Here is a 26,472-nt window from a genome sequence, read left to right on the forward strand (position 1 = left end):
GCTGGAACAGCTTTAAGTAGTGGAAGGACACGTTTTGTAGCAATAAATCAGATCATGAGACATGAGTACACAAATTGAAAAAAGTTATTTTAGGACAAGTAACAATTTTCATGAACTTTATTTTACTCTCGTTTTACCTGTTTTTATAGTTGACATTTTGCACGCACCGTCTGGATATTGCCAGTTGAAAATGATCTGAATTTAATTAGCTTAAGAGTGGCATTTGATGTGCGGTTAAAAAGTTCAAATAGGTGTGCCGCATAAATATTGAAAAGCAGGTGAAATGCACGTGCGCTCCTCAGAACTCATTGTGTTATTTAGAGTGGTTTGGGTTCACAGGACCTATTTTAGAGATTGACGGTTGGGATACTCCATCACAAACGTGATGGAAACCCCGCCTGCTGTATTACAAATGCATTATATCCTACCTTTGGGACGGAATATCAGACCCGGCAAATTTTAAACCAGAACCGCAGACTAAATGGTCTTTCATTTTAAGGACCATGGGAGTCTTAGTTTGAGGGCAAACAACCTTTCAATTTGGATGAAAGCTGATGCAACCTTGGTTTTTTGCCAACAACAGTTTGCCAGGAAAAAGCTAGGGAATTGTTCGCAGGAAATAAGTACAGCAATCCAATTTCCATACCTCAGATGAAGGGTTGAACGTGGTATTACTACGTTATTCCCCATTCTGAAGTGTAGTACTCTGAGCAGTGGCGTAGTGTGGGGGTGAGGGTGGAGGGGGGTGCCACAGGGCAGTTCCCTGGGCAGAAAATTCTTAGGAAGCGCAAAAGTTTCAAAGAAAAAAGTTTGTACTAATAATTTTTTTTCTTTTAAAATTTTGCGACAGGAAGTGCTAATGGCCCACGCGTTAGGGAGCGTAATACTTGTCTTGCTACGGGTGCTGGCATTCCACGCTACACCGCTGACTCTGAATGATTCAGGAATAAAGTCCCCCGAATTCTTGCCTGGGAAGAAAGAAGGTCATGGACTTCATGTAATATCATTAGGCTCCAAGTCAGTTTTTGGGCTGAATGTGATAACCTTGCGAAATTATTACCTGACCACCTAAAACTAATTCTAAAACATAATTTTGTTCCAGAACGATTTGGAGACTCCCCTTCTCAAATTCGACCTTAAAGACTAACTCCTATGCCCGATGAGTTTGTGTGTTGCTTTTCTGTCCTTGGAATTGTACTATTGCCAACTTCCTGCAGGTTTTATTGACACTTTATTCCACTATAGTGTGTATACATTTTTAGTATAAGTCCTCTGCTGCATGTGTGGTCCCCATGGTATAAACAACTGTAATGTAATAAAATAAAATAAAATCTAGAAAGAAGAGGGGAGGCAGTGGGTGGATCCCAAGGCATTGTCCTTACTGCCAATCTCTCAATCTTAATACCAAAGACAATATTTTGAACATCTATGAAAGATGTCTTGGCATTCACCATGAACCTCTACTGCTGTTCATTTGGATTTGCTTTATTGAGGAGATATTGGTCATGAGTAATGAGGGAAATAAGAGCAGTCCTCACGTTTAAAGAGGTGGTTTAAGCAGCATTATTGAACAAGTGTGCCTGTTCTCGGCATGGGACACCAGCTGTACCAGTAGTTAGATGCTGTCTTCTGTGCTAATTTTACTTATTTCATAGTTCCTTAGCGCCTTACAGTTTTAACCAATCCTAGCAATTTTCAAAACTCTTGATGCGCAATGCTTCAGGGACATTTAGTGTTATCTTCAGGGACATTTAGTGTTATATGTGGAGAATATTCTTTTAAAGTGGGCGGTGCCCCAGAGGGACCACCTGACTGTCAGTTATCTAGTATGGTGCATGCAATGGCTCAGTCTACAAACAGTGTTTGACAAGAGTGGCACCCTGAATATAGCTATGATGCGAGTTGTTCCAGCACTTTGAGGGCATGTGCAGTCCTTTGGTCCCTGTTTCACTTCATATTTGAAAAGATTACATTATCGGGTACATTATTCCATAAAATGCATCAAATAATAGTCTATGATTCATCCCCAGTTACTTTTCTAACTCTCCCCACTTCTTTTCTGAGAATTCTAAAAAAGAGTACCTAATTGAGACAAAAAATAATGAACATTTAATGAGGATTAGTGGACATTCAGGGACTAATAACAGTAGAAATGCACAAAAGCACAGACCACAAAGAGTATGTGTTGCAAGGAATAGGCAGCAGTCTGGAAATAACAGCCTTATCTTCCGTGAAGTATGCTGTTATGTTTCCTTCTTTGTGCACAGTCATGTTTAAACTAAGAGTGGCCATGTAATTGTTGTGTGGTGATACTAAACATATCTGTTAGCAATCTAAGAAAAGACCCTTTCAAAACTGCAGGGTAATGACAATACCAACACCTGAAAGAATTTACAGTTTTGGGGACTTTGGAGAAACAGTGAACATGTCAGTGAACGAGACAGAATTAAAAACTTAGCATGTTTTGTTGGGCAGTTTGTACCGTGCTGCAACGAATATGGTGGCAATACACAAACGAAAATTGTATATCTTACTCAGATGGACACACGCTTACTGTGGCAGAAACACTTCAGCTGGGTATGTCCACCCGGAGAATATGCATACACAAACATATACACACGGTGTCAGAATGTCAACGCACACAAGAACAGGTAAGGAAAGTACATACTGGCACACGTGGACAACACTAAGGACCGAAACGTGCACATAAGAAATATACATAAGATACCACATGCAGAGATCCTCATATACCAATAATTTACATTTGGGTACAACTACACACCGACCACACACATATTGGTGCAGTGACCTGCACTGCCAGGGAGAGTAATATGTTGACAGTATGGTATACACTGTATTGATACTGTACGCAAGTGAGAAGTGACAACTTTTCTAAATTCACGTAAAGTTAGCCGCTTTTTTTAGCTTTGGAAACACAAGTTTGACTATTGTGACCTGTTCAATAATTTTTGCTCCATATATCATCTTTTAACTAACCCTGGGCGTAGTTCGCGTAGTAGCGCTTTGCATAGCTACGCAAAGTGCACTTCGCACTACGCCCAGGGTTAGTTAAAAGATGATATATGGAGCAAAAATTATTGAACAGGTCACAATAGTCAAACTTGTGTTTCCAAAGCTAAAAAAAGCGGCTAACTTTACATGAATTTAGAAAAGTTGTCACTTTTCACTTGCGAGATACGCGTAGCATTACGCAAACTGGGTCGTGCGCTGTTCGCAATGATTGCACAGTGCCGGATGCTTGTCCGCACTGTGCAATCATTGAAAACGGCATCTTGCACAGTGCGAGCTGTCGTTTTCTGCCGCTCGAGCCGATTTTTACTCGAGCGGCAGCTTTCTCAACGCGGACTGGTAGTTTCTCATCGTGAGCAGTCGTGAGCATACGCGACCACTCGCAATGAGAAACCTGACCTCCCCGCATTGAGAATCTCGCCGGGAGGTTTATTTTCCACGCTCGCGATCGGCAACTTGATGTTGCTGATCGCGAACGAGGAAAAAGTCTTGCCGGGATGTCATTTTGCTCGCTCGCATTCGCCAACTTGATGTTGAGGACCACGAGCGAGCAAAAAATGCCAACTACGCTACGCTATGCGTTTTTGCACTGTGCTACGTGCAATTCGCGTAGTGCGAAGTAGCGCAAACTACACGAGCGTAGCGTAGTTGTCCGCCCAGGGCTACTTTTAACACTGAAAAATTGTCCTGCAAAATATGTACTTCACAGAAATCAGTTCCTGTTGTTCTCCTTCACACTGCGACTGTGAATATAAAGGTTACGCAAAAATGTAAACTTGAAGCGAACAAAATCTGCACACGTTCTCCAGCATGGAATTATGATGCAAACACGATAATAGCATGAATCTCACTTAGTGAGTCATGCTTGGCTTAACTGGGTTCTATTAGCATAAAAATTACTTGAGTTTAAAAAAAAGTATTCATGGATGTTAGGCCTGGCATCCTTGTGGTTTCCCCTGACTTTTTGCTTTCAGGACTCCTGTTTTGCTGACTTCATTTTTGCTGGTTTTAGGATTCAGGCACTTTACCACTGCTAACCAGTGCCAACGTGCATATGTTCTGTACTTAACACATGGTAATATTGCCTTACCCACAATTGGAATATTTAATTTACTTACAAGTACCTATTAATCATCATGATCATTTAAGAAAGTTGCAATCTCTGCTTCTAAAAGCATTATTGGATCATCCCACTTCTGAGGAAAGATGGTGCCAATGTTTAGTTGCAGTCCAACTATTGTCCCAGTTCAAAGGTCCCATGGTTGCTCAAACGTTTATCAAAAGTGGCCATCGTACAACTTTAAGATTATATTCTGGCTTTCTTGGGATAGACAAACTGGTTTCTGCGCACACAGAGGCATAGAAGCAGCTTTGACTGATGTTGGTCATCTATTTAGATCTCGTAGATTCTGGGCACCCAGCTTTACTGAGGTTCCAGGACCTCTCTGTGGTATTTTGCCAACCTTAACCACCCTAAGCTATTAGAAATACTTGCTAGGGTTGCAGGATTGGGTGAAGGACCTTAGTTGGGTGGTCTCCTTTTTACCTGACTGATCATCTCTTGGGGCCATGGATCAGTGTCAGGCTGAGGCCATGACTAGGCCTGGGCGAAGCACTACGCTACGCTCGCGTAGTTTGCGAAGTTCGCGCTACTTCGCACTACGCGAACTGCACGTAGCACAGTGCGAACACGCGTAGCGTAGTGTTGCGTAGTGCTGCGGTCATTTTTTGCTTGCTCGCGGTCCTCAACGTCAAGTTGGCGACCGCGAGCAAGCAAAATGACATCCTGGCGAGACTTTTTCCTTGTTCGCGATCGCGAGCATGGAAAATAAACCTCCCGGCGAGATTCCCAACGCGAGAAGGTCAGGTTTCTCATTGCGAGGGGTCGCGTATCCTCGCGACCGCTCGCGATGAGAAACTACCAGTTCGCGTTGAGAAAGCTGCAGCTCGAGTAAAAATCTACTCGAGCAGCAGAAAACTACAGCTCGCACTGTGCAAGATGCCATTTTCAATGATTGCACAGTGCCGGTTGCTTGTCCGCACTGTGCAATCATTGAAAACAACATCTTGCACAGTGCGAACATGTTACTTCGCAGTTCGCGAAGTGCTACGCGTAGCTCGCGTAGTGCGAACTTCACTTTGCGTAGCTTCGCGAAGTGCTACTTCGCGAACTACGCCCACCCTTAGCCATGACGTTTAACTGTTGGGTTCCACAGGAATCATGACTCTCTCACTTCTCTTTCATGTATATGCTCGACCCTTGCATGAACGTCTGACTAATATTCATGTGAATTTTCACTGCTTTAAAAATGATACTCAGGAGGTCTTATCTAAGGACCATAGTTCAGATTGGCAGAATATAACCAGCGTATTGAGGTTTTTCAGATGTGGATGAAGGCAAACCAGCTAGTTCATAATGCTGAGAAAAATTAATTTCTAGTGATAGGTACTGATCACTGTCTGAAACTTAACAAAGCTGAATATTGTTTTTTTTTTTTTTTGCTTTGTTGGAGGTGCCCTAAGTGCATCGGGTATGCCTAGACGTAGGTCCCGGGCTCACTGTGCCACTGGAATCAAGCTATCCTGGCTGAAGAGGGGTGAAACCCTGAAACCGGTCCTAGGATGCTTGTTTCCGGTCCAGGGAGGACCTGGCTGGGCAGTTCAGGCTGGACTGTTCCCATGAGGCACAGGGTCAAGACTGATTTGCATGTGGTCAGGTCTAAACTGGGGTGGCATGGTGAGCAAAAGAATGATGGATTTAACCCAGATCTCTTGACTGGGGAAGAATTTTTTAATTTGTTCTGCATTCCATCCATCAATTGTGTGTCTTTTGCTTTCTCGCCCTAAGTGCGTCGGGTATGCCTAGACGTAGGTCCCGGGCTCACTGTGCCACTGGAATCAAGCTATCCTGGCTGAAGAGGGGTGAAACCCCGAAACCGGTCCTTAGATGCTTGTTTCCGGTCCAGGGAGGACCTGGCTGGGCAGTTCGGGCTGGACTGTTCCCATGAGGCACAGGGTCAAGACTGATTTGCATATGGCCAGGTCTAAACTGGGGTGGCATGGTGAGCAAAAGAATGATGGATTTAACCCAGATCTCTTGACTGGGGAGAATGTTTTGATTTGTTCTGCATTCCATCCATCAATTGTGTGTCTTTTGCTTTCTCGCCCTAAGTGCGTCGGGTATGCCTAGACGTAGGTCCCGGACTCACTGTGCCACTGGAATCAAGCTATCCTGGCTGAAGAGGGGTGAAACCCCGAAACCGGTCCTAGGATGCTTGTTTCCGGTCCAGGGAGGACCTGGCTGGGCAGTTCGGGCTGGACTGTTCCCATGAGGCACAGGGTCAAGACTGATTTGCATATGGCCAGGTCTAAACTGGGATGGCATGGTGAGCAAAAGAATGATGGATTTAACCCAGATCTCTTGACTGGGGGAGAATGTTTTGATTTGTTCTGCATTCCATTCATCAATTGTGTGTCTTTTGCGGAGGTGGAAATACAGCACAAAGCACAAAGTATAAACCTAGCAGTAATTTTTGATGAACAGGTGGCAATGGATGGACAAGTCAAACAGATAAAATATTTTTTTCCAAAAAAGATAACAGTAATTTTCTGTTAGCTGGTACTTTGCAAACCAATTTTTAAAAAGCTGCGAGTTCTACAGACGTCCACTGTGAGAGCACTTCTTAATCTTCTCAAACCCTTGCATATTTCTGAGTCCCGCTGTAGGCTTCGATAGTTTCTAGTAGCCCCCAGGATTTTGTTTAAAACCTTACCTGCGACACTCAGCTGATTCTTTCCTTCACCAAAGAGGCCACAATCACCAGAAAGAACTTCCACGACGAGATGAAGGCCGTCGCCACCTGGATGAGAGACAGCTGCCTCAAGCGCAACTTGGACAAGACTGAAATCCTCATCCTGGGGCCCAACACCTCCGCTTGGGAAGGCTTCTGGTGGCTTGCCATGTTAGTACACCCCACAAACCATGGACCACGCATGAAAACTCGCCATCATACTGGCCTCCTCGCTCACTATGAACTGCCAGACCAATGCCATCTCCTAATCATGCTTCCACACTCTTCACCTGCTTCAAAAGACCTTCTGATGGTTCCCCACTGAGGCAGAAGACGGTCGGCCATGCACTCATCAGCAGCAGCCTCAACTATGGCAACGTACTCTATGCAGGCATCACCCAGACACTCCTAAAGAAACTACAGAACATTCAAAACGCTGCAGCCAGACTGGTCCTCAACATCCCCCATCGCAGCTACATCTCCGAACACCTAGGAGAACTCCACTGGATCCCAGTCAAAAAAAGAGTCACCTTCAAGCTCTTACATACGCCTACAAATCCCTCCATGACTCCAGACCAGCATACCTGAACTACCACCTCTCATTCCACGACACACCAGACACCTCCGTTCCTCCAAATCAGCCCCTGCCACCGTCCCTCAGATCCACAAGACTCAGACCAGAGGAAGATCCTTTTCGTACCTCGCCGCCAAACCCTGGAACACCCTGCCTATCCACCTCAGGCTATCCCAGTCGCTAACCCAATACAGGAAGGATCTTAAGACCTGGCTCTTCGACTGAACCGCATCACATAGTCGATCCTGCAGCCCCCCGTGCCTTGAGATCCTCACAGGTGAGTAGTCACGCTTAACAAGTACTGATCGATTGATTGATTGACCTGAATGCACAAACCTTTTTTGACATTGCCCCTCTGTACATAAAATAGATACTCATATTGTTCTAGTAGATTTCTCAGATCTGCTGGGAAGTAGACATTGATTCCACTAAAGAATACTAGGAATGAAGCTGGACGGAAGATTCCTCCCACCATTGCTTGCCCATTGCAGAAGGTGCTTCTACAACAAACACAACAGCTTTTCCTATCTCAGGTCTTTAGTGTTATGTATGGATTGATTTGATATGATATTTGATATGCGAGGATATGATATATGATATGATATGAAGTGAAGTGAAGTGTTGTGTTGTGATGTAATGTGATGTGATACTGCACTTTACAGCAGTACCTGCCCATAACACGAGTGCATGTACATCTTTAATCTGCGACACCAATGTAATGTACTGGTGCAGTGGCTGACATCTATGCGTCATGTAAGATGCTTGCATTCCTCTCCCAGCACCAATCATTAACGATTAATAAATGGTGAACTATATATTTTCTATATGAATTTCATCTCTAGGCTACAGCCTGTTTAACTAATCACTGTATTGAAGAAAGTACATAGATTTACATTTTCCTATTTTGAATCCCTGGAGCTTAGAACCCTGATGAGCAGTCATGTGCATTTCATGTTGTAATGCATAATGGATTCTTGTAATAATGTTGCATAAACGTTGTGGGTAGGACAAACTGTATTAGACCCAGTGCACATTTATATTTGACTTTACATTTTGTGTCATTTAAGGTTTTTCATCTCACAGCAGCACAAAACCGGCAAGCCAAATCCAGGTAATGTCATTGCATTGCTTATATATTTACACCTATTTAAAGTGCGTATTCATTTGCAGGAATTTGCATCCATTTGACTCTCAGCAGAGACACAGTGAATCTAAATTAATACAGTATGGTGGTGTAATGTGGTAAAATACTATTTCAAAGTCAATATATTTTGTCTCACGCGTACAGGTGCAATCCTCCCACAATGCCAGAATAAGATATAGCTTGAGAAAGTATAATTAATGTCCATATGCGTTGAACTAGTACTCCATAGCTACAGGCCATATCCAATGTCTTCTATTGGGCACTTGTTTAACTAGACTCCTCAAGAAGAGCATGTCTAGTGGTTAAGGCAGAGTTCTTCAAACTGGGGGGCGCGCCCCCTGGGGGAGCTGGAAACTTCTGGGGGGGGGGGGGGGGGGGGGGGACACAAGCTCCACAGAAAGATTTCCTCTTTACATTGTTCATTTTGCCGTCTTTAGTACCTTTACATCCATTTGTTCTACAGAATCGTGGTCGTGGCAAACAGGACTCTCTCTGATTGGAGGAAGCAGTCGGAGTAGCCAATCACTATATCTAAGCGCCACCTCTGATGTTCCTCCAATCATGGACACAGCAGCATTGAGGCAGAGCCACAGTTAGAAGACGGCACACTGCCTTGGCTTTATTGTTTGAGACGAGATGTGTGTTGATATACTGGGGACGGGACCCCCCCAGATTTAAGGACTGGTTAAAACATATCACATTCTGCAATTAACAATTGTTTGGCTATTAGCAGATGATGTCTGCTACGTCTGGGCCTAAATATATTCTCACCGCCCCTTCTGCTGTGCTTGGAGTCCACTCCCGAAACTGAAGCTAATGCCGATGCGGCTCAGTCACAGGTCAGAGAGTGGCATGAGGTGTACACCACGGATCACTGGAATTTTAATTGTGAGTATGACTGTTTACAAGCGCCAGTAACATTGCTTGAGAGGCCGAGTGGATGTACTTAGACATTTCACTAATTGTCTTGTGTACTGCCTACTATTGGCAAAGATTTCCTACCGAAGCTCTCTGAGTACAGTGAGTGGGTGTTCTCTTTTTTTTGAACCACTGCCATTGCATTATTATTAAGTGTGCTGAGATTAGGGCCAAAAAACTACAGCTGCTGTCTGTGAGGAAGGAGTGTCTACTTTCCAGAGTCATGCAGGGGTACTTTTCTCTGCCCCAGCACTGGGTCAGGCTCAAGTGCTGTGCAATGCGCACAAACTACATCAAACCAGGATAAATAGGTTTCTGATCGACCCTCCCACTCTCTTTCTTTCTTTCTCTTTTGGTCTTCTTATGGACGGTACTGTTTCCAGCGCCATTTCCAGTACTTAATTTGAAAGAAAGTAAATAAATAGCTGTAGGGGCGCAATGGTTTTCTTAGAAGTGGCCAGCAGCATTGATGAATACCAGGGAGGCCAAATACCAAGGCTGCATACTCTTGTCTCCACCTCATGCCTTTTCTTTTCACCACCGTTCACTTCTTTCTCTTTCTCTGAGTCTTATACATTCTGTTTCATCCCTGCTTTATGAACCAAGTTCATAAGTGTGGCCACTTTTATGTTGGTGTCCGGGCCATTTTTCTACTCCAGTCTGACACTGAGTCTCCCAAACCTTCTCCCTCTCCTTAGGATGCAGAGGTGGATCTCACCTTTACTCTGAAACCTCCAATAAGCGTTGGATTTTGTCTCTCCCTCGTCAGTTGAAAAATGAGATTGTTTGTCCATTACTATAGATGCCTTCAGTACTGCAGTTATGGTAAGTTGGCACTCACTTGGGCCATGTACCATAAAGTCCACTGTAGAACTACAGGATGGATGGACTAGTCACGCTGGTCGAAGAGGCAGCAGTAGATGGGCTTGCTAAACAGATTTGTGTAGCATCAGCAAGTCTTGTTTATTTGTTCTTGAACAGCTTCCTGGATATCTGCTCCCGGTATCTCAGCATGTTCTTTAGTGGTACGGTCACTAAGGTCCTTGAGAAGGTGGGTGTGGTCAGATTGGGCTGCCACATATTTTTACAGCACCACACTCATGCTCCAGAATCTATAGATGTTAAATAAATCCAATAACCACTATAAGGTAGCAGATACTTGAGGTACCTGCATTCTCTACCATAAAGGGCATTTTATTAACTTACAAACGGGTGCTTCTGAGTCACCTCTGTCACTCTAGGTCCAGGTGACGCTGTCTTTGCTGAAAATCTTTATAAAAGGCAGAGGAACACCCTGATAACCAGACAAAAAGGAACCATTCAATGAAAACATGCTGAAAAAATAGAGCACTATGAGGACTTACATAGGGCGCAACTATGCTATGCATATGCTGATGACCTAGTGTCCTTGTGCTTTGCTATCAAGAGGTCTCAGGTGAGAGTCTTATCTCTGAGAGGGCTGGCGTTTTAGCCAACAGGAGTTTGGATTCTGCAAATCTGTTGTGATGCAGGCATTTTCAGAACCTTAGGCAAAATTACATTTTACTTTTTGTCATAGTATTTCCCATTGTAGCAAGGCTTTTCTAGGCCATTTGTTGCAGTTGTGCACTCCCTCCTGTTCATATGTGATAGTTCTATCAAGTAACTGCCTGCAACAGCCTTAACTGAGATCCGGCCCATTAAACCCTGATAGTTGCTGTGTATTTGTGGTAAATAAAATTCCTTTACCGGGACTGAATTTGATACGGAATCATAATAAAATAGCTCAGTAAAATGAGAGGCAGAATCCGTGATATTAGAGTTTCGGAATGGGCTTTATTCCAATGATCGATTATAATCGGATGCTCCAAGTTCCATCACCACGGGGGTTCAGGAAGTGAAGTACATACTTTATTGACAAGAAGTAACTTTTATAGTACATACATTACAATGAAGCGAATACAGTAGGCGTAACAATTGATAAGGAAATTGACGTTTTGTCTGCGTAGCCGAAAATGGGTGTAATAATGAGTAAAAAGGAACATAATTGGTTATGATGTCATACATAGGTGGATCTGTAAGATAATACTTGGCCTAGATGCGCGCGCAGCAATATGACGTGTAATTGACGTGTAACTAGGGGGTGAAGGGGACTTGACATTAGCTCTACATGTGGAGACGAAAAGTCTGGGGGGTCAAGTCAACCTAATCCCAAATCATATCTAGCATCCTATGTTTAAAGAACTATGTTATCCACAAAAGAAGGACTCTCGGACAGAATCTATTCTATACTGACTGTGCGTGCGTGTACAAGCGTCTAAGTGTCTACACTGAATGCGAGGGGGCAGGAATATTCCATGGTAACAGGGCTATGAATTACTTGCATGAGGACAGAGAAGCCGGGCCTTTTGCTTGGTATCTGGAAGAATGTTTACTTAAGCTACTAGGCAGGAATGCATTGGCTGAGGGGGAAGCAGATAATTCGAAGGTGAAATACAGTTCTTGGCAGAGAATAGGCTGATGTCAGGCTTCGTGAGCCGCGCAGAGAATGAGACAAAGTTCATGGTCACAGATGCAGGCTCAGACTGGAGCTTTCAGAGGCAGAAAGCAAGAGGAGTTTTGATGACAGGATCAGGGCCTACTTGCCTGGACTGTAAAATGGCATAAGTGAACCATATAAAGCCGGTGGCCTTTCATATTTAGGAATGGAATATCCGGCCTATTCATGGCGGATCTGACAGAGGACATGTTGACGGTGGACGCACATGTATTTGCGTCTTCATAACTGGAACTGGAGGGAACATACATGTACTTGTGACATGTACATAGAACCGTTGGGGTCCAAGATAGGGGACATAACTGACCAGGAAAATCCATATTTCCACATTCCCTCCTTGTCCCCTACTTGCCCTTCAAGAGATATCAATCTTCATCAATCCATTGATCTGTTCATATAGCACCATTTGTTCTTCTTTCTTCTTCCGTGACGAATGAAATCTTGGTGGTGGAATACACGATGTGGCACACAGACCACAGATCGCTGGTCCACATTGTAGACATAGACAGCAACTGAATAGTATGAGAAGGCCAATACCTAGGAAGGATAAAACTCTCCATCCCCAGGCTGACACCACATTCCAAAACCAACTGGACCAAGTCCAAGTGCCTGGGTTCTGGTGTATCTGGGTTACAATCTTATGAAGGCGAGTGATAGCTTTATATACAGATGGCGAATTTTCTGGTATGAATACGCAGCAGCTTGATCCGATGACCCTACAAGCTCCGCCCCTATCAGCCAGGATGACGTCAAGGACAAGACGATTTTGAAGCACAACAATCCGCATAGCAGACTGCTCTTCCGTTAAATTGCCTAAGGCGGAAATAGTCTCATTCACTACTGCTTCAAGGGTTCTAGTTAATCTACGTATCAGCTTACTATTAGTAACAGTACCTATATAGGGAAAGATGCCTTTATTAAAATCTACATACTTGTCCCATGCCGTCTCAGTGTAATCGACAATGGGGAGATCTCTCCGCTCTCTGTTGTGTACTAAATGAATATTTCTGTAATAATCAGGAGGAGCTAGGAAAACAGGTGGCAAAAGGAATGCAATGTAGCAGGTACCATCCCAATCTAGAGGTAGACGCATATATGCAGTCTGACCACATATAAAGTAGGAGTGGCGAGAAGCTCTAAATGAAGATTTGCCTTGATCACTGAATTCTACTATAGTAGTGCATTTACTATGGCCCATATGTATGGAACCAACCTTTCTTACACACAATTCACCCTTCGCTGGGAATACTGACATGGTGGGTAAGACTAGTTCAACTTCGGATACGACATTTAGAATCATGAGATTAGGTGTAAAATTACCTAATCCATATACTTCATTTTCTAGATCAGTTCCTGTTCTTTTGGGGCGACCCTCCTTGTCAGGGTAGCAGACCTTGAGCAAAACTAGGTTCAGGTTTCCCCATACCCAATGATCTTGGTAAACTGCTGTGTCTGAGTCTATGGAATTGATTAAACTGAACCATGCTCCACAGGAGCCATTATGTGTAAATGGATGTGGAAAGAAAGGCAGGACTCCTTCATAATTCTGATAGGGAGGGAGTCGGCCACACACACCTAACAATTGGTGGCATTACTAGTCTGATGGGAATGATGTAACATACTAATGAAAGTGTTATTGCGCAGCGCAAGTCTATAAGACAATTCATGCGGAGGTAAGTCACTAAAAGAATGTTCAGCAATAACATTATAAACGTGTCTAGAAATAGGGTAATATATGTGCAACAACATACTTGTAATAATTATTAAAAGACTCAATAAAAACAGAATTAATAATGTCACTATACAGTGGCTACGCAGTGATTTACAATACGCCTGTCGTTTCAACATTTTTCGGGTATTTCCTCTACTTAGGTCCAAGGGATACATGTCAGAGACAATTCAACCGCTTCACCTTGGAGAGGACTTAAACAATCAAATTGCTCGACTTGTTGGGCCTAAGCTTTAGTTTGTAGTTCTCAGAGTCATTCGGTTCAACAAAGGGAAGTTTTGAATCAGTCTGTGAGGGAGTGCAGGGCACAATGTCTATATCCGGGGATAGTCCATGAAATTTCTTGATATGACTTGAATGAATCCAGCCCTTGCGGCCCTCGATCTTCACGGCTGTTCTTGTGGTCAGCAGGACCAACTTGGGTGTCTTCCACCTGGGCTCCAGCTGAGTCTTTCGGTCGAAATTCCTCACAAAGACAAGATCACCCGGAACAACGTCATGGGGTTTCACCTCAGTGTTGTCGGGAAAGGCTGCAGCTACCTGTGAACGACAAGATTGTAGTGCAGACATCAAGGAAGCCAAGTAATCTGTCAGCATATTACAGTCAATATCAGTTATTTTGCGTGGTATAGGCGTCCCCCACATATTCGGTGGTCTGCCGAAGATCACCTCATACCGGGATAGCCCTGTTCGAGAGTGTGCTACCATTCTCATGTAAAAGAGTGCAACTGGTAACGCTACTACCCAGTCGACACCTTTCTCTCTGCATATTTTGGACATTCTGATTTTCAGTATCTGGTTATGTCTTTCTACGAGACCTGCTGCCTCGGGGTGTCGGACACAGTGGAATTTCCACTGATATCCTAACAGAAGTGAAACGTGTTTCATTAATTCGGATGAGAACGGCTGGCCGTTATCTGAGTGAACAGCACGTGGTAAACCATATCGTGGGAAGAATTCTCGAACCAACTGTTTGGCAGTAGTCGGGGCAGTGTAATCTGAAACCGGGTATGCCTCCGTCCAACGGGACAGAGCGCAAACAACTACGAGAACATATTTGAATCCTCGACATCGTTCCATCTGGATATAGTCCATCTGGAGTACTTCAAAAGGATGATTAGGAGTATGAAATCCACCCTGTTCTACGGGAACGCTTTTTCCTGGGTTGAACTGACAACAGATCATACAGGTACGGACCTTTTGTTTGGCTGCTGCTCGTAAATGTTTATTGAACCAAATGTGTTGAATGCTGTCTAGCATAGCTTTTTCTCCTAGATGTGCTGGACTATGTATAGTGTTAATTATAACTTGGACCATTGAATCAGGAAGGAACCACACAGACTTTTCCTTCATCATCCATCCCTGGTCCGTTTGAATCCCTCCTAATTCAGTCCATTTCTTTATTTCGTCTGGTGTAGCATGTGTCTGTATGTCAATTACGTCAAGAGTAGGATCTTTAACTGTCATACAATGTGTCGGTGTCGGGACTATTGTCTTTGTCATGTCGGGGGTTTGAGTTTGAGCAGTCTGTTTAGCTGTTCTGTCGGCTAGATCATTGCCTTGGGAAATGATATCAGTAACCTTCGTATGAGCCTTACATTTCATAATTGATATTGCAGTGGGTAGATGTATTGCATCTAATAAGGCATGAATGAGGGGTCCGTGCTGAATGTGGGAAGTTAAATAACCTCTCTCTCGCCACAACACGCCGAAGTCGTGTACAACTCCGAATGCATAACGTGAGTCAGTGTATATGTTGACTTTTTTATTCGTGGCTTGAATACAGGCTTGTGTCAGAGCGATAAGCTCTGCGGCTTGAGCTGACAAAGTATTTATACGATTAGTTTCAATGACTTCAGTATCTGTGGTGACTGCGTAAGCAGCCACTAACTCTCCTGTACTTGTTCTCATGCATGAACCATCTACATACAAGGTCAGGTCTGGATCTGACAATGGGACATCGGTTAAGTCTTGTCTGGGTTTTGTTGTTATTGTAATAACTTCAATACAGTCATGAGCTAGTGGGTCTGTTCCGATTACAGGTAAAAGTGTGGCAGGATTCAATGTGTTACAGCGTCTGATTTCTATATGTGGCTGAAACAATGTAAGTTCGTACCCTGTAAGTCGCGCTATAGTCAAGTGTTGTGTTTGCGTTCTATTCACAAGAACCTCTACTGCATGTGGTACTTGAACTGTCAATGGATGTCCTAACACTATGGCATCGCTTTGTCTGATTGCTAAAGCTGTCGCTGCCACTGATTTCAGGCACGCAGGCAAAGCCTGAGCTACGGGATCTAATGTACTAGAAAAATAAGCACATGGTTTGTGTGCTCCTGCTTGTTCCTGTGTGAGTACTGACAAGGCAGTACCTTCGCGTTCTGTAACAAAGAGTGTAAATTGTTTTCTGTAACATGGCGTTGCTAAAACGGGTGCTTGACATAAAGCTTTCTTTAGGCTTTCAAAAGCTTGTGTGTGTTCCTGAGTCCAAGGGAGAACAGTCGGTGTGGCTGCCTCCTGTGTGGTTAACTGAATGAGTGGTTTTGCTAGAAATGCATACTGAGGGATCCACTGCCTACAATATGAAGTGAGGCCTATGAAAGCTCGTACCTCCTTTTGTGTCTTGGGTATTGACATGTTAGCTATTAACTGAATGCGGTCGGGTGTAAGCTGCCTTCCCTCCTTGGACAGCGAGTGTCCAAGATAAACAACTCGCTGGACACAGAATTGCAGCTTAGAAGGGGACACCTTGTGCCCCTTTTCGGCTAGAAATTGTAAAACGGTCAGTGATGCTGTTTCACATTCCGGTTCGCTTCTCGCGGTGATCAGCAGATCATCGACGTATTGAAGCAGAGCAGTGTTAACTGGCATGTGGATACTGTCAAGTTCTCGTTTCAGTGCTTGGCTATAGATGCTGGGGCTTTCTGTAAATCCTTGAGGTGCGCGTGAGAATTTAAAGCTGCGCCCATTTAAACTAAATCCGAACAAATATTGGCTTTCCGGATCTATTGGGACGCTGAAAAAGGCATTCTTGAGATCAATCACAGTAAAGAATGTTGCTTCGGAATCAATAGCTGTCAATAATGACGAGATATCTGGGACCACAGGAAATTGTGGCACAATGCATTTGTTTAACTCGCGCAGATCAATAACCAATCGATATACTGGCGGGGCTGTGGGATCTGTTCGTTTAAGAACCGGAATTATCGGTGAATTACATACATTGGAGTCTGTTTCTACAACTACTCCTTGGGCAATCAGCTCGTCAATGATTTGTAGTAAAGCCGCTACAGCATCTGGTGGTAACTTGTATTGTCGCATTCGTGGTAGCACCACTCCTGCCTTTAATGTGACTCGATATGGTGTAATATTCATGCAACCAACATCAGTAGGGCCTTGTGCCCATAGATGTGTAGGTAAAGTCTGCAGTCGGGGATCCATGTCTCTAGACACATAGTGACCTTTAAAATCACGTAAAAACAACCTTACACCGTCCGGAGAACAACATATTATGGCTCCTAGGGCTTTCAACGTTTTTATTCCTAACAAGTTTTCTGGACATGATTTAGTAAGCAATAAATCTGTAGTTCGGGTCAGAGGTCCTATCGTAAGTGGAAGAGGCTGTGATACTTCATTAACAATAGGTTTTCCTGAAAAACCAAGGGAAATATTCTGAGAGCCTGAGAGGGGTGCCCCTGGAACTTCACTACGTTTTATAGTTGTTCGACTTGCCCCTGTATCGAGTAAAAATTTTCTATCTTGACCTAATAATTCACTATGTACATAAGGTCCTTCTTGATCTACAGGAATCTCGATAAGGGGTAAGTCAACTTCCCTCTCTAGGCTAGTTCATGCGTAACGCTGATACTCAGGATATTCATACTGTGCGGTCTGATACATTTGTCGTGTTGTTGTCTGTGTGGCAGCAACAGGCAACGGTGGTGCAGCTGGCACAAACTGTATTGGCTGTTGTGCGGCTGGCATGGCCTGGGCATGCTGCATAGCTCCTTGTTCATTCTGATCTTGTCTGAGTGGCCGTGATCTTTCTTGTGTTTTACCTATGGCGATATTATGTTTTAAAACTGGACAATCGTGTACGTAATGACCTGGCTTTTTACAATAATTGCATGTCCCTTTTACAGGTCCTGCTGAATCGGAATGTGTCATACTCTTTTTATGTCCTTCAGCTGGAACTGTCTGGGAAACTAGCATTTTCATTTTTGTGTCTTTCATACGTCTGTGTTCATGTTCTTGTTCCTCTCTAATTCTATTGTGATGGTACTGTAACATTTGTAACATTTGTGATGGAGTGTTACCTTGCCAGGTACTCTCGAATTTTAATACTCTATTCTTTACTGGGGGCAGGGCATTTTCCACTAATTTTGTTACAAACAGATGCGGGTATGATTCGCTACTTGCTTTTATGCCACTATTTATACCAAAACATTTCTCGAATCGGGCATAGTAATCACTAGTGTCTTCATCTTGCTTCTGTTTACAGGCTGAAATTGTACCCCAATCTTCCTTTTTCGTAGTTAATAAACGTGGCAGTACCTGTACTAGTAGACCTGGTAGTGCTTTAGTTTTGTCCCCAAGCCCCGAACCTGGACCTCGGGCCCTTTCTTCTGCTTCTAATGCTGACCATTCTATCTTTTGGTCTCCTACCTCCCACTCTTTTTCCTTGAGTTTCTCATAAATGCCAGCAGGCATCAATACCTTTAATATTGTCATAATGTCGGGATAAGTGTACTCTCCCATGAGTAACATGTCTTTAATTTCTCGGTGAAAACCCGCTGGATCTTTGTCATGACTGGGTACCACTTTCTTCATTTGCAACAATTCTATTTTTGATATGGGCGTATATACAAATACGCGCCTGAACTCATTGTCCTCGCCTTTTATTGGGTGCACTTCTCGTAAGGGATTCTGTCTATCCATGTGATACGTGGTTCTTTCCTTGCCGGGCAATGAGACATGCTCTATGCATACAAAAAGAATATACTGCTTTCTTGATACTAGAATTTCTTTAATTAATTCAGTACCTGGACCTCTCCATTTATTCATAAGCAATTCAGTCAATATGTCAGGTAAGGGACCAGGGTCCGAATGCTGACTCTGATATGGTATAATGAGTTGTTGAATCATATAAATCCCAGCTAACCTCTGCTCATCTGGGGTGAGATTCAAAAATGTGCGTACTACTGTAGCATCACTATATTTTCCGGGACTGTCCACCCAGTGGACAGCTGCCCTGGCTAAATCTTGTTCATCCATAGAATCGAGAAAATGATAACCCCTTCGTTCTCGGAGTAGTTTGTCGGCGGTTTGGAACGAATGCTCGTTAGACCTTATATTAATTATAGGTATTTGGAAATTCCTGTCATTATCTGGACATATCGGACGTATTGAGTCAGTATGACATCTAGTCTGATTCCTATTACAAGATCTTCCTCTACCTACATAGGCTATGGTGTCCGACTGTCCTGCGGGCAGTCCTGACCCTTCTTCCTCGCTTTGTTCGAACTCGTCTGCCTCTAATCTCTCTTCGTGTAGGCGTTCTATTTCTTTACGGATCTTTCGGCACATGGCTATTATACAATTTTGCTTATCGTGTCTCCCTTCTGATATATTCTGGCTCCACCTTGTAAGAATTTGCATTGCATCCGGATCTACCCCCGGTCGGTCTTGATTTCTGATCACACAGTTTATGAGGAAACGTAACAGTTCCCCCTGTATCTCTACTTTCTGGTATTCCATAGCTCTGTTAATACATTCTGGATCTCGCCCTGTTTGAACAAAATGATATATTTTATCTAGATGCGCAGTCATTCCTGGTAGCTTCGCTAAATACCCTGCGGCTCGTCTGATACGTAATGATGCCAGGATCATTTCGTCCTCTTTACCGAGCACCGGATCATATCTACAATCTACAAGAAGTTCCTTAAGCGTACGATCACTTACGAATTTGGGTGTACGTGAATGCGCTGACTCTTGAAAAATAAGTTTATTTATTCTAGGTGGCGTAGAAAAAATATTGGTAGCACCTCCCGTGGCCCCATCTGGGGCGTCGGGTGTGAAAGGATTCGTCGAACGTGACACAGCAACTATAGGTGTGGACACAGCTATAGAAGTAGCTGTAGGAACGGATGCAGAAACAGATGTGCTTGCCGGAACTTGTGACTCGATTTGTTGCTGTAGGGATACGGGTGCAGGGTCTTGGCGTTGGACCTCCCTGGTATGCGGTCTATGTGGGGCGGAATTAGCATACTCGGGAGCTGCGTCATCTAAATATGAGGAAAGAAAAACATCTTCTGCGGTTCTAGGATGCCCCTTAGGATGCACCTTGATTGGGAATAATGGGGGTGGCAAGTCTTTCGGTATCTCTGGAGTAGCCTTAGGTAATCCTTCGGCCAGAAGGGGATACATACCATTCATAAGGGCATTTCTTTGTCTGTCTACTTGTTCTGATTTCACTCGGATACCTTCCTCAATTAATAGATTTTCTTGAACTTTGTTTGAACTCTCTTTACTCTTCTCTTCCTGTCTACGTGCTTTTTCTGTACGTCTATGAGATTCTTTACGCCATAACTCAACGGCGTCTTTCTGTGACTGTCTGACTTTCCTTTTCCATAACTCCTCCTCGACTTTCATGATGCACTCTGCATCCCAGGTCCCCGCTGCGGGCCATTTCTGACTCTCTGGTAATCCCTTGGTGTAGTCTACCCATAAATCAAGAAATAATATAGCGTCTAAGCCATGTTTGTGATACATGAAGTGCCATGGAGTATCCCTAGGAGGAATAGGGACGGCTTCTTCAAGTACCCCTTTTCTAGTAGTGATCTGTCTTAATTTCGAAAAGAGCGGCATATTGACAATCTGATCTGATACTTAATCTTGAACACACTTGATACAAAAGCACACTAATGAACAACCATTCATACCACAATATGCAGGACGTTTAACACATTAAACATTGAACATTAAGCATTTTTTAACCTTTAAAATAAACAACAATGATGATCGTCTGCATAACTGATCACCAAGCATAATTCTTGACACTAACTAGATACTTCGGAATACTTGATATACTGCTAAACAGTACAGATACACTGCTAAAACAGTGCAGACCGGCACAACCTATGTGCACGTCAGAAATGCCTCCCCAGTAATGGTACTCACCGGGTAGCTTCGGAAACAGAAGGCCTCGGTAACTTGAACTTGAACCGGACTGGACTCGACTCGACTCGTCGGAAACTGGGCTTGACTTCGAACTGGTGGGTCTCTGTATACCTCGGATCTTGCTCTCTCAGCTAGGCTCTGGTCGGGATACTTCGCACTTCTCACCGCCTCGTCTGGGTGTTGATCGCAGTCTCAGTCGCCCCCGCTTGACCGGAGGGAGATACAGGAAATCCTGCTGGTACGCGTTATTGTCCGTCCAGCTGTGGCAGGAGACCGGGCCTGCTACTCACCGCCGGCGCGTGAGATGAGAAAGTGTCCCTGTTCGGGCGCCATCATGTGGTAAATAAAATTCCTTTACCGGGACTGAATTTGATACGGAATCATAATAAAATAGCTCAGTAAAATGAGAGGCAGAATCCGTGATATTAGAGTTTCGGAATGGGCTTTATTCCAATGATCGATTATAATCGGATGCTCCAAGTTCCATCACCACGGGGGTTCAGGAAGTGAAGTACATACTTTATTGACAAGAAGTAACTTTTATAGTACATACATTACAATGAAGCGAATACAGTAGGCGTAACAATTGATAAGGAAATTGACGTTTTGTCTGCGTAGCCGAAAATGGGTGTAATAATGAGTAAAAAGGAACATAATTGGTTATGATGTCATACATAGGTGGATCTGTAAGATAATACTTGGCCTAGATGCGCGCGCAGCAATATGACGTGTAATTGACGTGTAACTAGGGGGTGAAGGGGACTTGACATTAGCTCTACATGTGGAGACGAAAAGTCTGGGGGGTCAAGTCAACCTAATCCCAAATCATATCTAGCATCCTATGTTTAAAGAACTATGTTATCCACAAAAGAAGGACTCTCGGACAGAATCTATTCTATACTGACTGTGCGTGCGTGTACAAGCGTCTAAGTGTCTACACTGAATGCGAGGGGGCAGGAATATTCCATGGTAACAGGGCTATGAATTACTTGCATGAGGACAGAGAAGCCGGGCCTTTTGCTTGGTATCTGGAAGAATGTTTACTTAAGCTACTAGGCAGGAATGCATCGGCTGAGGGGGAAGCAGATAAATCGAAGGTGAAATACAGTTCTTGGCAGAGAATAGGCTGATGTCAGGCTTCGTGAGCCGCGCAGAGAATGAGACAAAGTTCATGGTCACAGATGCAGGCTCAGACTGGAGCTTTCAGAGGCAGAAAGCAAGAGGAGTTTTGATGACAGGATCAGGGCCTACTTGCCTGGACTGTAAAATGGCATAAGTGAACCATATAAAGCCGGTGGCCTTTCATATTTAGGAATGGAATATCCGGCCTATTCATGGCGGATCTGACAGAGGACATGTTGACGGTGGACGCACATGTATTTGCGTCTTCATAACTGGAACTGGAGGGAACATACATGTACTTGTGACATGTACATAGAACCGTTGGGGTCCAAGATAGGGGACATAACTGACCAGGAAAATCCATATTTCCACATATTCCAATCCTAGCTTTAGTCAAGAAGGCCATTTTCATTGTTTGCACCAAGGCCCATGGCATCTATTCTATACTGCTTTTGCGGGATACTACGAAAACGTATATGGCAGTGGGAATTTCCATAGATTGAGTTGTATCTACTGAGCAAAGTCCTTGCCAAGAGAATGATGTGGTTGGCAGGTCTGCCAACATTCTGATTGTTTGCTGGATCGGGCTGCACTGTACTAGATGGGGTCCTGAAAGGTGGGGGTGCATGCACTGACCTTGTGACAGTTTTTAATCAAAAGAAAGTGTCCCTTCAAACGGTCTTGCATGAGTTCGTGCTTTTGGGCTGATTTTATTACTCCTAAATCTTACATTTACAAAACACTGTTCATGTTGTTTCTCTGTTTCGAAAATTGATTGTCAGATAACACCTCTGGGTTAAAATGGTTGTCAAAGATTCTAAATCCCAACTTCCAGAAATTTTAGTTGTAGGGGGGCCCCGACACCCAAAAAATACTGTCAGTGGGGGCTTGGCCTAAAAATTTTTAAAGACCTCTGGGTTAAGGTATTGCTAGCAGAAACTGGGTCCCTGGCTTTTATTGGCAGCTTCCATTTTAATTTTTTTTTTACATAGTGTATGAATTCATCCAATTGCTAACTTTGTGGACATTCTACAGCATGTGTTAACACCTGGACTGCAGAACAGGGGGCCATATCACCAACAAACTGCGATAAACATCGCAGAGCGCGCTTAGCGTGAATAGTTTTATCGCCGGCTATCGCTGGAATATTTAGCCGCGCTAACGCTGTATTAGCAACAAATAGCGCTATGGCGTTAAATATTCCAGCGATAGCGTGAAAAACAGCCAGACATCGCCGAAAAACCAGCGAACATCCTGGCAATATGGCAAAATGCTTGCTGATACGGCCATGTGACCGTAACCCCATAATCCACCTCCCATTATTTGCATGCCTAAGTAGGGATTTTAGCAGGTGTAAATTTCAGGCGATATTCGCGGTTAGCGCGAGTTATTGTTTCGCTTTGCGGGACTTGATAATAGGGGGAATGTGAGTTACCGACTTTTTTCAGTCACTTTGATGTTGGGAACACCCACTTCGCATGTCATTAGCGATAAATATCGCTGACATGCAAAGGGGCACCCAAACTGGTCGCTTTCGTCTGAAAGCTGTCGCTAACTGCTGTTAGCGACAGCTTGCTGATAGGGCGATAAAAAAATCGCTGCTTTAGCTGCAAAAAGTGCCGCTAAAGCGACGATGAGGCCCTTGGTAATATGCCCTAGGGTTTGGTCTCCCGAAGATGAGGGACCACGCCCTCACTGTTCTCTTACTTGCCGATAAAGCAATTCCTCTTAGCCAAGGCTGAAAATGTCCACTAATTTATGCAACGTTTTTAATGATTATTGTTAGAATGAAAATGAATAGTAATGTAGCAAAAGCTAATGACTAAGTGAATCCAGTAGTTTTTCTCTTGGACTAGACCTTAATTGATGACAACGCAATAAAATATGCCAAAAATTAAAATTCATTTTTTTCTTATACTTTCAAAACAATATTTCCGGCCAGCATTTCAAATATATAGTTCTATTCAGTTCATTCCACAAGCATTCCCTGCCAAAAACACCACACGATCTTTCTTGCAGAGTGTCATAGGAATGCTCCTCAGTGGAAACACAAGCCGTGTTAATCAATCACTTAAATGACTAATTCTGGCGTCTGTTAGGGTTATTAGTTTACACCATTACATAATTGTTCAACCTATGACGAATTAACATTCTCAGGTTTAAGTTTGACATGAAAAAATAAACTAGAAATTATGCACGGAAATATTGTTTTTCATGAAAAGTTGAAAATAAAATGAATTTTAATTTTCACTAAATTTGAACTGGTGGAGAGGTTTCTTGCTTAAGAAGAAGAAAAGTTTTTGTAGTGGTTGCAATACCCACAATAGTACGCAAGCACCCAGGTTAAGGTATGGTGTGAAACAAACATGAGGCGTGGATTGTTTGCTTTTTGGGGAAACTACAGCAAACCTGCCCTGTGCTTAGAAGATGACTACCTGCGGATGGTATTCCGAAATGAACTATGAAGAATTTTGATTATCTGTGATTGCTTTAGATATCTGTGATTGACATAGAAGCACACTGCTTGCTGGCAATGTAACCCAATGATCAAGAAGGCGGCCTGCACATGTAGTGGTCTATCAGAATAATGTATTTCCATTTTCAAAATGGAATCCAATTGCATGTCATCTGTCATTCCCATGTCCATCATGCATAGATAGGTAAAGTCACAGGATAGACAGTGATTTCACCCTGTCTGCCCTTTCTCTTTTGTTCCTAACCTCTGAAATTAGTTCTCGAATTTGTTTCCTCACCCTTTTGAGTAACTCACTAAACTTTATAACTGTATAACGAAAGTGTCCTAATATATAATGGATGAGGTATGCCCCTGGCCTATCCTCAGGCATTCATATTTTCAGTCCCCTACTGTAAATCTATTCCAGGCTACTGGGCCCCTAATTTTTGAAACTGGTACGCTATACTTTCTTGTGCCTAGTCTAGATCTTGTAGCACACCTTTATTTTTGATACTCATGCTTGCGATTGGTGCCACTTGCTTGACTCCTGCAGCTGGGAATTGCCTTGTTCTTTTTAGGTTGAAGACTTTTTAACAGTAAACAAGATACATTGAGAGTTTAAGCCCAGTCTTGGGTTAGCAACCGTCTGAGTGCTTCGCAAAGCTTCGAATGGAAACAAAACAAACTTTCCCGCAACCCTCCCACCCCCACCCTGTCCACCCCCGTCCCCTCTCCTCCCCCGTACAAGCTGCCTATACATAAGAGTGAAGGTTGGGCTTAGTGCGTTGTTGCTCAATGTGGAGACCTATGGGGTGTATCTGAATTAAGCGCAGGGAGGCGCAAAAGCCGCAGATCTAGGGCAGGATAACTCACGGAATTCGGAGCATAGTAAGGAGATAAAGGGCAGCCACGTGATAGCAAAAGCAGCCCCATCCCCTTGAAGCGAGAAGGAGATACGCTCCATCCTCAGCACATACCATAGTCGATGGAGCCATCCCTGGAAAGTTGGTGTCCTATCTGTGCCCCACAAGGAAAGTATGTTCTGTAATGCTATGCCTAATTGTTTACCTTTACGAGACTTGAGAGGCTATGTAAGCCTATCAGAGACTCAGAGGACCTCATATTCCGGAAAGCGTAAGAGTTTAGTGTCAAAGTAATGGTCGATCTTGTCTAATATCTGTGCCCAGTAGGATGTGAGATTAGGGCACTCCCATAATAGGTGCAATGATGTGCCATCCGCCTCACAACCCCTCCAGCAGGTGGGAAAGCGGTCTGGGTCACTTATATGCAGTCGAGATGGTGTAAGATACCAATACATCATGATCTTTGTCGCTGTCTCTATGCTAGACGTTTTGCGTGTGGAAAGGCCGGGCTCTTTAATGGCTATCTGTCCACTCCTTGGAGGTCAGTGTCCGTCCAATCTAGGTCTCCCAGCGCCTCTGGCCTGCCGATTTGACTCAGGGGGCCGCAGCATATGATATAGTTCAGTGATAAGTCTCTTTGGGGATTGTTTTGATAGCAGCCAGCGCTCATACGGGGTAAGGAGCCGCCCCGCTCCCAGACGGACCTGTGGTTTTAGGACCCAGTGCCTTATTTGTAAATAGTGATAACATTCGGAATCAGGCATATTAAAATCTGATTTAAAATCCTCAAAAGATCGAGGACCCTTCAAGTAAAAAAAGTGCCCAATAGACCTACGCCCCACTTTGTCCCAAAGAGTGAATGCCTCCAAATCAAGGCAAGGAGAGAAGTCCGGGTTTTCAGTGATGGGTGTGAGAGGAGACGGGAAGGTTGTCAAATTATGACATACAGCTGTGGCATCCCAGGCTTTCAGTGTAGCTCGTGCCACCGGGGAGCCATATAATCCAGGGGGCCTGGAGGCCTTACAGAGGAAGGGGACCTTCCAAAGAGATTTTCCGCCAGCGCCCGTTCCATAAAGAGCAGCAAACGGTTACAGCACGTTTTTTTACCACGTCGTTTCTACATCGCAATTACTA

At 43.8% G+C, this 26,472-nt stretch overlaps 1 protein-coding gene across 1 annotated transcript in view; it reads left to right on the top strand.

Annotated features, from left to right (window-relative positions):
• The window catches only part of HAAO (3-hydroxyanthranilate 3,4-dioxygenase), a 763,099-nt gene that overhangs the window by 562,518 nt on the left and 174,109 nt on the right, over window positions 1–26,472 (top strand). Inside the window, exon 6 of the mRNA XM_085612800.1 lies at window positions 8,463–8,506. Within this exon, the coding sequence (XP_085468926.1) occupies window positions 8,463–8,506 (44 nt within the window). The remainder of the gene's footprint in view (window positions 1–8,462; window positions 8,507–26,472) is intronic.

Source organism: Triturus cristatus, chromosome 6 (assembly GCF_964204655.1).
Source record: "Triturus cristatus chromosome 6, aTriCri1.1, whole genome shotgun sequence".
Lineage (NCBI taxonomy): Eukaryota > Metazoa > Chordata > Amphibia > Caudata > Salamandridae > Triturus > Triturus cristatus.